Below are 16,911 nucleotides of genomic sequence, written 5' to 3'. Positions count from 1 at the left end.
CCCCAACTCATATGGAAATGGGGTTTGTAGTAAAGATGGAGCTGAGTCAGAAGGCAAAGCTCTCAATTTACCAGTTGATCCACATCCCCGTCCTCACTTATGGTCATGAGCTTTGGTTTGTGACTGCAAGGAAAAGATCACGGGTACAAGCGCCCGGAAAGGAGTTTCCTCCGTCGGGTGGCGGGTCTCTCCCTTAGAGATAAGGTGAGAAGCTCTGAGAGTAAAGCACTCCTCCACATCGAGAGGAGCCAGATGAGGTGGTTTGGGCATTGGGTCAGGATGCATCCCTGGGGAGGTGTCTGACCGGTAAGAAACCACGGGGACTATGTCTCCTCGCAGGAACGCCTCGGGATCCCCAAGGAAGAGCTGGACAAAGTGGTCGGGGAGCGGGAAGTCAAGGCCTCTTTGCTTAGGCTGCTGCCCCCACGACCCGTCATCGGTTAAGTGGAAGAAGATGGATGGATGGTGTTTACATTTCACTGACTACATTTGGATTTTGTTCAGAATCTGCTACTTTGGCCACAGCTGACGCCACGTTCTTTCTCAAACCATTGGCTTTGTCCCATCCCCGAGGTTACGAACAATGCAGCTAATGGATTTACACGACTCCGCCCATAAAGCCTTCTAAAATAAAATCCAAAAAACACCAGCAATACTCCATTTACATGTGGTGACCGTAATATGACCAAGTATTAGCCATATTGTTATTATAAGCGCTAACGCTGAGGGACTACTTTTAGCTGTGCATTGTTTGTCGAAAGCTAATTAGCTTATTCTGCTATATTTACATATTGAGCTGCTGCATGGCTTCTGAGTTGGTGTAAGTTAATTGTAGATTATAAATCAAGCCTCTGACCTGGATCGTAAAAGGTTGTGGACACAAAACCCACAAGTTGTTCAACTTTGAAATCCGACACCGGACATGGTGAGAATGACACGAAAATACGTGTTTTGGGGCTTTTTATTAACCTTCATGAGGATGATGATGAATTGTTGATGTAAAAGGGAAGATATAAATATCCCATCAGTCTCTATCCCAGTGACAGCAGACATTGTAAAGTAAGCGATTTTTTTTTATGTTAATAGTTTGTATATCTTGTGTAGTGAAGTGAAGTGAATTATATTTATATAGCGCTTTTCTCTAGTGACTCAAAGCGTAGCATTTAGCAATACCGCTACCTGCTAGATCTTTAAGTCATCCTACTTGTATTCAGGCTCTAAAAAATAAGTTTCTGGCTCATCATTTGTCCCAAAGTAGTCTTTGTTGTCTCTCATCAACTCTGCCATGATTAGTAGTCTCGTTGTTGTTGTTGAAAGGAAAGTGAACGTTGTGAAATGAATACTTAAAATTATCAAAATACAAAAATATTACATGTTATTATGAATATTACTACATGATATATATATACTTACATCATGTATATATTACATGTTATAATGAATGTTACTACATTACATATATACTTACATCATGTACAGTATATATTACGTGTTATTATGAATGTTATTACATTAAATTACATTAAATGTTATTACAGTAAATATACACTTACATCATGTATATATTACATGTTATTATGAATGTTATTACATTAAATTACATTAAATATTACATTAAATATACACTTACATCATGTATATATTACATGTTATTATGAATGTTACTACATTACATATATACTTATCAATCAATCAATCAATGTTTATTTATATAGCCCTAAATCACAAATGTCTCAAAGGACTGTACAAACCATTACGACTACGACATCCTCGGAAGAACCCACAAAAGGGCAAGGAAAACTCACACCTAGTGGGCAGGGAGAATATATATATATATATTACATGCTATTATGAATGTTTATATATTTTTATCATATATTGCTGCCTTTGCACCGGTCAATCTTTACTTTTGTATGCACATTAAATCAACAAAAAAATATGACTTTGGAGTAATGTTCACAGACTCTAGAATTTGATTCTGTATTAAATGGAATGGTTTTCCGTGTTAGGACCATAATTTCGGTCCTAACTTGTTCACCGGTCTTTATATGGACGGTACTTGTCGTTGTTGATGTCTCAAGAAGGGTAGAAATACAAGAACACACACACACACACACACACTAAGAGGCCTCTGTCACTGTTCACGGCCTTTAATGTAGTTCCTCCATAATTCATTTCCCAAATACTTGTTTGCCAAGGCTTCTATTGGATTTAGCATTTCAGTGTATGTCGGTTTAAAAAGAATAAATGGAGATTCACTGGTGGTGTTTTCTGCTCTCCGGTGGCACACCCCCACAGGCCCAGTGGAACGGCTTAACGGGACAAATAATCATCAACAAGACTGACGGCCTACGGAAAGATTTTGATTTGGACGTGATCAGCCTCAAGGAGGACGGCTTGGAGAAGGTGAACCATCTGACCCACTTTTAATTTTTTTTTTCTGCTAGTTTGGAAAGTCCCTAGATACACTATATTGTTAAAAGTATTTGGTCACGGCAGACATGAACTTGAAGTGCCATCCCATTCCTAACCCATAGGGTTCAATATGATGAGGGTCCACCTTTTGCAGCTGTTACAGCTTCAACTCTTCTGGGAAGGCTGTCCACAAGGAGTGTGTTTATAGGAATTTTCCACCATTCTTCCAAAAGCGCATTGGTGAGGTCACACACTGATGTTGGTGGAAAAGGCCTGGCTCTTAGTCTCTGTTCATGCACCAGTGCACAAAGCAAGGTCCATAAAGACATGGAGGACAGAGTCTGGTGTTAATGAACTTGACTGGCCTGCACATAGTCCTGACCTGAACCCAATTTAACACTTTTGGGATAGACAGATAGATAGACAGACAGACAGACAGACAGATAGTACTTTCTATGTAATTCATCCCAAAAGTGTTCTATTGGGTTCAGGTCAGGACTCTGTGCAGGCCAGTCAAGTTTATCCACACCAGACTCCGTCATCCATGTCTTTAAGGACCTAGCTTTGTGCACTGATGCACAGTCATGTTGGAAGAGGAAGGGGCCAGCTCCAAACTGTCCCCACAAGGTTGGGAGCATGGAATTATCCAAAATGTTTTAATCTCCTGGAGCATTCAAAGTTCCTTTCACTGGAACCAAAGGATGCCAATCTGCAACATAATAACTCCCCCACCAAATTTCACACTGGGCACAATGCAGTCCGAAATGTAGCGTTCTCCTGGCAACCTCCGAACCCAGACTGGTCCGTCAGATTGCCAGATGGAAAAGCGTGATTCACCACTCCAGAGAAGGCGTCTCCACTGCTTTGGAGTCCAGTGGCGACGTGCTTTACACCACTGCATCCCACGCTTTGCATTGGACTTGGTGATGTATGGCTGAGATTCAGCTGCTCGGCCATGGAAACCCATTCCATGAAGCTCTCTGCGTACTGTACGTGGGCTAATTGGAAGGTCGCGTGAAGTTTGGAGCTGTGCAGAAAGTCTTTGCACGATGCGCTTCAGTCAGTTTACGTGGCTTACCACTTGGCGGCTGAGTTGCTGTTGTTCCCAAACTCTTCACATTTCTTATAATAAAGCCGACAGTTGACTTTGGAATATTTAGGAGCGAGGAAATTTCACGACTGAATTTGATGCAAAGGTGGCATCCTATGCTGGAAATCACTGAGAGCGGCCCATTCTTTCACAAATGTTTGTAGAAACAGTCTCCATGCCTAAGTGCTTGATTTTGATTAGGACACCTGATTCTCATCATTTGGATGGCCGGCCAAATACCTTTGGCAATATAGTGCATCTTTAAAATGTGTCCCTGCGGAAATGCAACATTTGCATGAGTAAAGAAAAGGGATTCCTAGCACCAATTGCTTGCCAGTTCATTATGCTACCTTTCCACCCATGCTACCTATTTAAAAGTGCTCTTTCTTTATTGTTTCTGCAAGATAATCGCGGGCAACAATCGCCTGAATAAAGTGTGGAAAAAGGTCTGTACTTTAGCTGCCCCAAGCAGACTAAAGGAATAGTAACACTGTTTACTAATCGGCTCTCCTCTGTAATTGTCCTTCTCTCTCCCCGATGTGTGCGCTCTCTCAACTGTTGTGACTTGTTTTGGTTTGCTTTTTTCACCCCTTTTTGGACATCCCGCCCGTTTTGTGTGTTCATCACGACCACAACGCCGCTCGATATGATCGCCAGTTGTCAATTCTATCTTCACAGATTGGCGTGTGGAACTCCCAAACCGGCCTTAATTTAACAGAGAACAACAAGGACAAGTCCACCAACGTGACCGACTCCATGGCCAACAGGACCCTCATCGTCACCACTATTCTGGTACTACCACTATTCTGGTACTACCACTATTCTGGTACTGCTAAAACCACACTCTGCAGTCAGGATGTCACAACCTGGCGTATTTTATAGAAAAATACATGATTAGGCACGATGAAACAAGTCTTAAAAGAACTACAAACCCTGTTTCCATATGAGTTGGGAAATTGTGTTAGATGTAAATATAAACGGAATACAATGATTTGCACATTCTTTTCAACCCATATTCAATTGAATGCACTACATAGACAACATATTTGATGTTCAAACTCATAAAGTTTTTTTTTTTTTTCGCAAATACTAATTAACTCGGAATTTCATGGCTGCAACACGTGCCGAGGTAGTTGGGAAAGGGCATGTTCACCACTGTGTTATATCACCTTTTCTTTTAACAACACTCAATAAACGTTTGGGAACTGAGGAAACTAATTGTTGAAGCTTTGAAAATGGAATTCTTTCCCATTCTTGCTTTATGTACAGCTTTAGTCGTTCAACAGTCCGGGGTCTCCGCTGTCGTATTTTACGCTTCATAATGCGCCACACATTTTCGATGGGAGACATGTCTGGACTGCAGGCGGGCCAGGAAAGTACCCGCACTCTTTTACTACGAAGCCACGCTGTTGTAACACGTGGCTTGGCATTATTTTGCTGAAATAAGCAGGGGCGTCCATTATAACTTTGCTTGGATGACAACATATGTTGCTCCAAAACCTGTATGGACCATTCAGCATTAATGGTGCCTTCACAGATGTGTAAGTTACCCATGCCTTGGGCACTAATACACCCCCATACCATCACAGATGCTGGCTTTTGAATTTTGCGCCTATAACAATCCGGATGGTTATTTTTCTCTTTGTTCCTGAGGACAGCACGTCCACAGTTTCCAAATATAATTTGAAATGTGGATTCGTCAGACCACAGAACACTTTTCTACTTTGCATCAGTCCATCTTAGCCGGCGGCGTTACTAGGTGGTGTTGATAAATGGCTTTTGCTTTGCATAATAGAGTTTTATCTTGCACTTACAGATGTAGCAACCAACTGTAGTTAGTGACAGTGGTTTTATGAAGTGTTCCTGAGCTCATGTGGTGATATCCTTTACACACTGATGTTGGTTTTTGATGCAGTACCACCTGAGGGGTCAAAGGTCCGTAATATCATCGCTTATGTGCAGTGATTTCTCCAGATTCTCTGAACTTTTTGATGATTTTACGGACCATAGATGGTAAAATCCCTAAACTCCTTGCAATAGCTCATTGAGAAATGTTGTTCTTAAACTGCTCGACAATTTGCTTACAAATTGGTGACCCTCGCCCCATCCTTGTTTGTGAATTACTTAGCATTTCATGGAAGCTGCTTTTATACCCAATCATGGCACCCACCTGTTCCCAATTAGCCTGTACACCTGTGGGATGTTCCAAATAAGTGTTTGATGAGCATTCCTCAACTTAATCAGTATTTTTTGCCACCTTTCCCAACTTCTTTGTCACGTGTTGCTGGCATCAAAATCTAAAGTTAATGATTTGCACAAAAAAATGTTTTATCCATTTGAACATCAAATAGATTAGATTAGATAGATAGTACTTTATTTATTCCGTCAGGAGAGTTCCTTCAGGAAAATTACAATTTTCAGCCCAATCCCATTCAAGATCAGACAAACATTACAGGGAGACAGAACAGGATCGCTGACGGGTCTGCCGGCTTCCAGCGCCCCTTACAAAAAAGATGACATACAGGTTAACATGTGGGGCGGGGGGAAGAAAAGAATAGAAGATTAAAATAAAATTTAAAAAAATCGGTCTTAGCCTGGGCCCTGGAGTGGGGGTGCAGACTGAGGCCAAGGGAAAAAAATAAAAAAAAATTAAAAAAAATAAACAAATAAATAAATAAAACAACAACAACTCATAGCCATAGTACACAACCCTCTTACATGTGTGTAAGAGGGAAACATCAAACATCAAAGAACACAGAGGACATTAAAGACATTAAAGCAGCAGATACAAGCAGACACCATGAATTGATTAACGTGGACCCCGACTTAAACAAGTTGAAAAACTTATTCGGGTGTTACCATTTAGTGGTCAATTGTACGGAATATGTACTGTACTGTGCAATCTACTAATAAAAGAATCAATCAATCAAACACTTCTACATACAGCTATGGATAAAAAGTAAAAGAAACATATCCACTGTGGTGGCCTCTGCGGTGTTCCACGACATTGTTCGCTGGGGAGGAGGGAGCATGGCCAGAGACAGAAGCAGACCCAACAAAGCAACCAAGACAACCGACTCCACTCTCGGCCAATGTCCAGTCCGCATGGATGAGCGAGGAAACGTCCAAGGTGACTGATGTGTCCGACACCTGCTCACCCAGTCGAGACACCGCGAAGCCTCTCCGTCCCAGTAGCTCAGTGCTAGCTCCGCAGCCCTGTCCCCTCATCCGCATCTCCTCCAGTCCCTCCAAACAGACTCTGGTGTAGCAGAGACCCAGCAGCTGGTCTCCATGGCCAAAAGGCTCCCGGGAGGCAGATCCAAAAGTCCACAAAAAAAGCACCACAGAGGTCACGAAAGTGCCACCCCTTGTCACACAGTCCCAAATGGTCCCGGACCAAAATGCAAAAAAATATAATAACACATGAAAACAAGAGGGAAACACAAAAGGATGACACAAGAGCACAGAGCTCCTGCCTACAGCAGCCACTACAGCAGCGCCATCTTGGGAAAAAAAAAAATATATGTTGTCTTTGTAGCATATTCAACTGAATATGGGTTGAAAATGATTTGCAAATCATTGTAGTCTGTTTATATTTACATCTAACACAATTTCCCAACTCATATGGAAACGGGGTTTGTACTAAGTATCTAGGGCAGTAGTTCTTAACAACGGTTCAATCGAACCCTAAGGGTTCGGTGAGTGGGCCTCAGGGGCTCGGTGGAGCCTCCACTCAAGCCCCACCTGACTCATGGTGTACATAAAAACTTCTCCCTGTCGGCATATTAGGAATATGGCAACAGCAGAACCTAAACTGATTTGCAGGTGTGTAATTTGTTACGAGTTCAGGCACTGTGTTGGTTTTGTTCTTTGAACAAGGTGAGGTTTATGCACGGTTGTACACCAGTAAAAGATCATATAACTTTGTCTTGAATTTGAAATTGTTTTTATTTTTCACTCATTAGGTGGATGCGCATATGAAACTGGTGGGGTTCAGTACCTCCAACAAGGTTAAGAACCACTGATCTAGGGATTTGGGTCGTCCTGATACCAACATGTTGGTACCGGCACCAAAATGCATTTCGATACTATGACACTTTTTTAAATAAAGGGCATCACAAAAAATGTCATTATTGGTTTTATTTAAAAAAAAAAAAACTTAGGGCACATAAAACATATGTTTATTATTGCAATTTAGCCCTTAAATAAAATAGTGAACATACTAGACATGTCTTTTTGTAGTAAGTTCAAGTTAAAGGACCAATGATTGTCACACACACACTAGGTGTGGTGAAATTTGTCCTCTGCAGCAGCTGTGCCACGCTCAGGAATCATTTATGGTGATTTAACCCCCAATTCCAACCCTTGATGCTGAGTGCCAAGCAGGGAGGTAATGGGTCCCATTTTTTTATAGTCTTTGGTATGACTCACAACCTACCGATCTCAGGGCGGACACTCTAGCCACTAGGCCACTGAGTAGGTAAACAAACAAATGCTAACTCGTCTGCTGACGTATGCAGTAACATATTGTGTCATTTATCATTCTATTATTTTCTCTACATTATAAAGGACTAGCTGTAAAAAGGGATTATTAATCCACTTGTTCATTTACTATTAATATCTGCTTAATTTCTCTTTTAACGTGTTCAATCTACAGTATTGTTAAAAATTAATAATCACTTTTTCTTCTGTTGTTTGATACTTTACCTTAGTTTCGGGATGAGACCACAAATTTAGGTATCGATCCGATGCCAAGTACAAACCCCGTTTCCATATGAGTTGGGAAATTGTGTTAGATGTAAATATAAACTGAATACAATGATTTGCAAATCCTTTTCAACCCATATTCAGTTGAATGCACTACAAAGACAAGATATTTGGTGTTCAAACTCAACTTAATTTTTTTTTTGCAAATAATAATTAACTTGGAATTTCATGGCTGCAACACGTGCCAAAGTAGTTGGGAAAGGGCATGTTCACCACTGTGTTACATCACCTTTTCTTTTAACAACACTCAATAAACGTTTGGGAACTGAGGAAAGTAATTGTTGAAGCTTTGAAAGTGGAATTCTTTCCCATTCTTGTTTTATGTAGAGCTTCAGTCGTTCTACAGTCCGGGGTCTCCGCTGTCGTATTTTAAGCTTCATAATGCGCTACACATTTTCGACTGGAGACAGGTCTGTACTGCAGGCAGGCCAGGAAAGTACCCGCACTCTTTCACTATGAAACCATGCTGTTGTAACATGTAGCTTGGCACTGTCTTGCTGAAATAAGCAGGGGCGACCATATTAACGTTGCTTGGATGACAACATATGTTGCTCCAAAACCTGTATGGACCATTCAGCATTAATGGTGCCTGCACGGATGTGTAAGTTACCCATGCCTTGGGCACTAATACACCCCCATACCATCACAGATGCTGGCTTTTCAACTTTGCGCCTATAACAATCCGGATGGTTATTTTCCTCTTTGTTCCGGAGGACACCACGTCCATAGTTTCAGAATATAATTTGAAATGTGGACTCGTCAGACCACAGAACACTTTTCCACTTTGCGTCAGTCCATCTTAGATGAGCTCGGGCCCAGCGAAGCCATCTGCGTTCCTTGATATTGTTGATGTATGGGTTTGGCTTTGCATAGTAGAGTTTTAACTTGCACTTACAGATGTAGCGACCAACTGTAGTTACTGACAGTGGTTTTATGAGGTGTTCCTAACCCCACGTGGTGATATCCTTTACACATTGATGTCTGTTTTTGATGCAGTGCCGCCTGAGGGATCAACAGTCCGTAATATCATCCCTTACGTGCAGTGATTCCTCCAGATTCTCTGAACCTTTTGATGATTTTACGGACCGTAGATGGTAAAATTCCTAAATTCCTTGCAATAGCTCGTTGAGAAAATTTGTTCTCAAACTGTTCGACAATTTGCTTACAAATTGGTGACCCTCACCCCATCCTTGTTTGTGAAATGCTTTGCATTTAATGGAAGCTGCTTTTATACCCAATCATGGCACCCACCTGTTCCTAATTAGCCTGCACACCTGTAGGATGTTCCAAATAAGTGTTTGATGAGAATTTCTCAACTTTATCAGTATTTATTGCCACCTTTCCCAACTTCTTTGTCACGTGTTGCTGGCATAAAATTCTAAAGTTAATGATTATTTGCAACAAAAAAAGTGTTTATCAGTTTGAACATCAAATATGTTGTCTTTGTAGCATATTCAACTGAATATGGGTTGAAAAGGATTTGCAAATCATTGTATTCTGTTTATATTTACATCTAACACAATTTCCCAACTCATATGGAAATGGGGTTTGTAGTTACAGCAGAGGTCCCCAAACTTTTTAACCCGGGGGCCGCATTGGGGTAAAATAATTTGGCCCGGGGCCAGATTGTTATCACGTCATCAATTGGAAAAAGCATTTTTAGACAATGTGATTTGCCTGAGCGGCTAGGAGACTCTGAGAGTAACAAGCGGTAGAAAATAGATTAGAAAGGACAGATAAAAATAAAAATAAATTAAAAAATAAAATAAAATAAACTTTTTTTATTTTATTTTTTTTTTAACTTGGGACTCTCGGCCGCTGTTTGGGAACCACTGAGTTACAGGATCATACATCTTCAAAATCCTCATGTGCCCAGGGACGCATTTCCTGAGTATGTAAACATAATATGAATTTAAAAAGAGGATTTTGTGCCGATAAAAAATATTGATGTAATTAAAAGTTAAAGTCCCAATGATTGTCACACACTGGGGGGACGGCGTGGCGAAGTTGGTAGAGTGGCTGTGCCAGCAATCTGAGGGTTACTGGTTCAATCCCCACCTTCTACCATCCTAGTCACGTCCGTTGTGTCCTTGGTCAAGACACTTCACCCTTGCTACTGGTGGGTCCTGGTAAAGGCCTTGCATGGCAGCTCCCGCCGTGAATGTGTGAAAGTGGAAATACTGTCAAAGAGCTTTGGGCTTCTTAAAAAGATAGAAAAGCGCTATACAAGTACAACCCATTTACCATTTAGGTGTGGCGAAATTAGTCACTGCATTTGACCCACCACCCTTGATCACCCCCTGGGAGGTGAGGGGAGCAGTGAGCAGCAGCGGTGCACGCGCCCGGGAATCATTTTAGGTGATTTAACCCCCAATTCCACCCCTTGATGCTGAGTGCCAAGCAGGGAGGTAATGGGTCCCATTTTTATAGTCTTTGGTACTACTCAGCCGGGGTTTGAAGTCACCACCCACCGATCTCAGAGCGGACACTAACCACAAGGCCACTGAGCAGGTAATCATAGTAGTATCGACTATATACGCTTGGTATTGACATGTATTTCTAGTCTTGTCATCCTCGTCTGGAGAGAAAGGTGACACGGCAGTGCGGCTGGATCAAAAGAGATGTCGGAGAACCAAAAGTTCCTTTATTGCATGCGAGTGTCATTATACAGGACTGCAGTTCCTGGAGGAGTTCAGGTCAAGAAAACAAGGCATTCCTCCAGGAACTGCAGTCCTGTATAATGACGCTTGCTCTTAAGAAAGCAACGTTTGGTTCAGTAAAGCGTCTCCAACGTCTCTTTTGATCCAGCCGCACTGCCAATCCAATCCAATCCACTTTATTTATATAACACATACAAACAACAAGAACGTTTCCAAAGTGCTGCACAACCATGTTAAAAACAATATAATCCTCCACCAATGACTGAATAAAAACAAAAAATAAATCAATATAAAAAACAATATAAAAACAATGATTAAAAACAATTTTAAAGGGTAAAAGCAATTAAAACAGTAAAATATGTCATGTCACCCTTCTGTCCAGACGAGGATGACAAGACCAGAAATACACATCATTTTAGCGTCACCAACAGGATAGGGCTATCACTTTTGCATTCCAAAGTCTGCTTCTTCTTGTGAGTTAACCTAGTCCACATGCGAATGTCCAACTAAGGCTCCCTAATTTATTATCTACTCAACCATTATTTACTTCAACCTGGTGATTTGCTTTCTCCAAGTTGAATATAAACATTCAACATATGTAGAACATGATTATCATTACAGCAGATGTCAGGTGTAGATCCACCCATGGCGTTTGTTTACATTCAGGGGTGCTAGCTTGCTGTTAGCGGTGAGCTATTGTATCCTCCTAAGGTGTGTAGTGAAGCATGTTTAACTATTCCTCATCCTCAGTGATAATGGTACATGTAAGAAACTTACTTTATTTGTCGCCACGGAGGCGAGGATTAGAAGTAACTAAAACACTGCAGACTACAGATGGTTGTTAGCTGTTAGCTAGCTAGCCATGTCTTAAAGAATCTCTCCCTGAGGGTGTTTCTGTGTTTTAACTTCACTTTTAGCTTTAGTTTTTGGGCCAAAATGCGTCTACACACCGTGTCTGCTTGTAAGCACTCTGTACGTGTGCGCCAGGATTGTCATGCCCGTTAAAAATAAATAAATAATAATAATACGGGGAACGGGTACTTTTCAAACAGAGTATAGTACCGCGATACCATACTAGTACCGGTATACCGTACAACCCTACTAGGGATGTAACGGTTACTAGTAGACCAATGAATCACCGTTAGCGTTACAGTTTTAAATTGAAATGATCGTAAAACTTTGATAAACGTATGAACCGGACTACTGCTCATTTCCTGGTCAAGCAAGCCTAAAGGCTGGCTAGCTATCTTACATGCTAACACGAATACATTTCCCACTAAGAAACAACTTACTTCTCGTCGTGGTGTGTTGTTCGTTTTAAACGCATTAAGATATCCAATCGTGCACATTGAACCTTACGAGCTGTGCTCTCTGAGACCAGAGTGATCGTTCCATAGTCAGAGGAGTATCATGAAAAACAATCTCAAACCTTTACAGATTAAAGACAAACTTACTTGAACTCTTCAACAAAACATGGTATGGCTTTTAAGAAACCTGTGCAGGATTCTTCTGCCAAGAAAGTATATTATGCATCCATTCATTTTTAAATAAAACTTGGTTAAAAGATTTCAGAGTGTGTATAAGTACGTTTTAAGCACATTCCTATCAATAAAACCACTGGGTATTTTTTAATGATATTTTAACCATACTTGCCAACCTTTAGACCTCCGAATTCAGGAAACGGGGGGCGGGATACTGTTGGGGGGTTTGAGGGACAGGCAGCATACCCCTTCAACTTCAAGCTGTCCTGGATGAAATTAAATTATTTTTTCCAATTTTTTTGGAACTTGCAAGCGTACTTCTTCTTCGTTCTTCTGCTTCGTCTCCTTCTTGTTGTGTGTGCAGTTGTGCACTGAGCTTCAAAAGCCGTGGATGTTATTGTAGCATCCCGGAAGAGTTAGTGCTGCAAGGGTTTCTGGGTATTTGTTCTGTTGTGTTTATGTTGTGTTACAGTGCGGCTATTCTACCGAAATGATTTTGTCATTCTTGTTTGGTGGGGGTTAACAGTGTGGCGCATATTAGTAACAGTGTTAGAGTTGTTTATAGAGCCACCCTCAGTGTGACCTGTATGGCTTTTAAACAAGTATGCCTTGCATTCACTTTGTGTGTGTGTGTATGCGTGTGTGTGCTTGAAATTAACGTTATCATTAAACAAGTTAAAAGATCATACAACGTGTCAGCATTTCTTGACATCTCCGAGTAAAGACCATTGTTAAACCCGTCCAATGCTTCATTATTATGTGACTGTGCCAGCCCGCTGTTTATATGGAGGAAAAGTGGACGCCTGGACAGCATGCAGCTGTTAAGGGGTGAAGGTTTCAGGTGAGAGAGGATGCTAAAGGCACGGCCCCGATATTGTTGTTGGGGTGGAATTCGGGAGAAACTCGGGAGAATGGTTGCCCCGGGAGATTTTCAGGAGGGGCATTGAAATTCGGGAGTCTCCCGGGAAAAATCGGGAGGGTTGGCAAGTATGACTTTAACATAGAGGTTGTCCAATAAACCATGAAGTGCTTTGAACGACTTGGAATCCATGAGGAAAAACTAGACCTAGAACGATGAATGTGCCAGTGAAACTGACTGCTATGTCCCGTCGCAGGAAAACCCTTACGTGATGTACAAGAAGTCTGATAAGCCGCTGTATGGAAACGACCGTTTCGAGGGCTACTGCTTGGACCTCCTCAAGGAGCTCTCCAACATCCTGGGCTTCTCATACGAAGTCAAGCTGGTGTCAGACGGCAAATACGGCGCCCAGAACGACAAAGGGGAGTGGAATGGCATGGTGCGGGAGCTAATTGACCACGTAAGTGCCGTCACGCCGGAGGGTGTTCAAGTGATCCGTGGAAGGGGTTTCTCAGGGATGCTTTCCCCGGTTGCCAGGTGGCCGATCTGGCGGTGGCTCCCCTCACCATCACCTACGTCCGGGAGAAGGTGATAGATTTCTCCAAGCCCTTCATGACTCTGGGAATCAGTATACTCTACCACAAACCCAACGGCACCAATCCGGGGGTTTTCTCTTTCCTCAACCCGCTGTCCCCTGACATATGGATGTACGTGTTGCTGGCTTGCCTGGGTGTGAGCTGTGTGCTCTTTGTCATCGCCAGGTAACGTTGCGTCAAAGCGACAAGCGACTTCAACCGCCACTGTAATGACCTCTGTTTGGTCCTTCAGGTTCACTCCCTATGAGTGGTACAACCCTCACCCCTGCAACCCGGACTCAGACGTGGTCGAGAACAATTTCACACTCATAAACAGCGTGTGGTTTGGCGTCGGAGCACTCATGCAGCAAGGTTAGCTTTTTGAGATGCGTGTCGTCGAACAGTTGTTCCATCGCCAATTCATGTTTGTGGCGTCTTCCAGGGTCTGAATTGATGCCCAAGGCCCTTTCCACGAGGATTGTCGGTGGAATCTGGTGGTTCTTTACACTGATCATCATATCGTCCTACACTGCAAACTTGGCTGCCTTTCTCACCGTGGAGAGGATGGACTCGCCCATCGACTCCGCCGACGACTTGGCCAAGCAAACCAAAATAGAGTATGGCGCCGTAAGAGACGGCTCCACTATGACTTTCTTTAAGGTAACTGTCAGAGTGCAGATATGCCCTGACTGGGAATTGACTAGGCAAGTGTACTAAACAGCCTTACCAGTTTTGCAAAGGACCATGCATCCTAATCAAAGTTATGACATAGGGTAGAGGTTTACGAACCACACATATACACACACACATTACGTATATTCTGGACCCCAGGAAGAATAGTCTCCACTGCGGTTTAGACTAATGGGGATTCCTAATAAACTAAACTAAACTAAACATACATTCATATGCAATACAAAAACTCCATAGACCAGGAACTCATAAGTTGTGGACTTGGTTTGACTGTTTCTACAGTCCAAAACCTTTTAATTAATTGGGGCAGTTCTGGTCCACCTTGATTCCCCGAGCTAGCTAGCGCCCAATTAACATAATACTGCCACTTTTGACAGCCATTGACTTGGTTCTTAGCGGAATTCTACAAAAACTGTCTAAAGAATTTCCAGCAGACGTTGTAGGCCAGGAAAATTCTCCATTCAACAACTTGTCCTTTCATGTTGCCTCCATTCTTGGTACAAAACCCAAAACCAGTTAAGTTGGAACATTGTGTAAATGGTAAATAAAAATCGAATACAAAGATTTGTAAATCCTTTTCAACGTATATTCAATTGAGTAGAATGCAAAGACAAGATATTTAATTTTCACACTGAGAAACTTTGCAAACTTTTTGCGAATAATAACAAATTTGGGATTTAATGGCAGCAACACATTACCAAAAAGTTGGCGCAGGGGTTTTTTTACCACTGTGTTACATGGCCTTTGCTTTTAACAACACTCAGTAAACGTTTGGGAACTGAAGAGACCAAGTTTTGAAGCTTTTCACGGGGAATTCTTTCCCAGTCCTGCTTGATGTACAGCTTAAGTTGTTTAACAGTCCGGGGTCTCCATTGTCCTATTTCAGGCTTCAGATTGCGCCACACATTTTTAATGGGAGACAGGTCTGGACTACAGACAGGCCAGTCTAGTACCTACACTTGTTTAGTATGAAGCCATGCTGTTGTGACACGTGGCTTGGCATTGTCTTGCTGAAATAAGCAGGCGCGTCCATGATACCGTTGCTCCAAAACCTGTATGGACCATTCAGCATTAATGGTGCCTTCACAGATGTGTAAGTTACCCATGCTTTGGGCACTAATACACCCCCATACCATCACAGATGCTGGCTTTAGAACTTTGCGCCTAGATCAGTCCGGATGGTTCTTTTCCTCTTTGATCCGGAAGAGACGACTTCCACAGTTTCCAAAAACAATTTGCAATGTGGATTTGTCAGACCACAGAACATTTTTCCACTTTGCATCAGTCCATCTTAGATGAGCTTGGGCCCAGCGAAGACGGTGGCGTTTCTGGGTGTTGTTGATAAATGGCTTTGGCTTTGCATAGTATAATTTTAAATTGCACTTACAGATGTAACCATCAAGTGTCATAACTGACAGTGGTTTTCTGAAGTGTTGCTGAGCCCATGTGGTGATATCCTTTAAACACTAATGTCAATTTTTGATGCAGTACCGCCTGAAGGATCCAAGGTGCACAGGCATGCTGCTTACATGCAGTGATTTTTTCCAGATTCTCTGAAACTTTTGAGGATATTACGGAGCGTAGATGGTGAAATCCCTAAATTCCTTGTAATAGCTCGTTGAGAAATGTAGTTCTTAAACTGTTCGACAATTTGCTCAGGCATTTGTTGACAAAGTGGTGACCCTCGCCCCATCCTTGTTTGTGAATGACTGAGCATTTCATGGAAGCTGCTTTTACACCCAATCATGGCACCCACCTGTTCCCAATTATCCTGTTCACCCGTGGGATGTTCCAAATAAGTGTTTGATGAGCATTCCTCAACTTTCTCAAGTCTCTTTTGCCACTTGTGCCAGCTTTTTTGAAACATGTTGCAGGCATCAAATTCCAAATGAGCAAATATTTGCAAAAAATAACAAAGTTTACCAGTTCGAACGTTAAATATTTTGTCTTTGCAGTCTATTCAATTGAATTTAAGTTGAAAAGGATTTGCAAATCATTGTATTCTCTTTTTATTTACTATTTACACAACCTGACAACTTCCCTGGTTTTGGGTTTTGTACATAATGACCAGATCTGTCCGGAAACCATGAGCTAAGGCTTGTGTTTCAACAGAAATCCAAGATCTCCACCTACGAGAAGATGTGGGCCTTCATGAGCAGCAGAAAAAACACCGCCTTGGTGAAGAACAACCGCGAGGGGATCCAGCGGGTCCTCACCACCGACTACGCCCTGCTGATGGAGTCCACGAGTATCGAGTACATCAGCCAACGCAACTGCAACCTCACGCAGATCGGAGGTCTAATAGACTCAAAGGGCTACGGCGTGGGCACTCCGATTGGTAGGGGACTGCGATAACATCTAGTGGTGTGAACCA

General features: G+C 42.1%; 1 protein-coding gene across 5 annotated transcripts in view; it reads left to right on the top strand.

Moving 5' to 3' along the window:
* Positions 1-16,911, top strand: part of LOC133537103 (glutamate receptor ionotropic, kainate 1) — a 132,154-nt gene that overhangs the window by 111,553 nt on the left and 3,690 nt on the right. For 4 of the 5 annotated variants that reach the window (XM_061877967.1, XM_061877966.1, XM_061877970.1 and 1 more), the window contains 8 exons: positions 2,299-2,406; positions 3,910-3,951; positions 4,184-4,297; positions 13,529-13,732; positions 13,810-14,033; positions 14,101-14,219; positions 14,290-14,507; positions 16,650-16,875. In XM_061877967.1, coding sequence (XP_061733951.1) covers positions 2,299-2,406; positions 3,910-3,951; positions 4,184-4,297; positions 13,529-13,732; positions 13,810-14,033; positions 14,101-14,219; positions 14,290-14,507; positions 16,650-16,875 — 1,255 coding nt within the window. The remainder of the gene's footprint in view (positions 1-2,298; positions 2,407-3,909; positions 3,952-4,183; positions 4,298-13,528; positions 13,733-13,809; positions 14,034-14,100; positions 14,220-14,289; positions 14,508-16,649; positions 16,876-16,911) is intronic. The other variant, XM_061877968.1, reaches the window with a different exon arrangement.

Source organism: Nerophis ophidion, linkage group LG18 (genome assembly GCF_033978795.1).
Source record: "Nerophis ophidion isolate RoL-2023_Sa linkage group LG18, RoL_Noph_v1.0, whole genome shotgun sequence".
NCBI lineage: Eukaryota > Metazoa > Chordata > Actinopteri > Syngnathiformes > Syngnathidae > Nerophis > Nerophis ophidion.
This window is presented reverse-complemented; position numbering and strand designations above follow the sequence as displayed.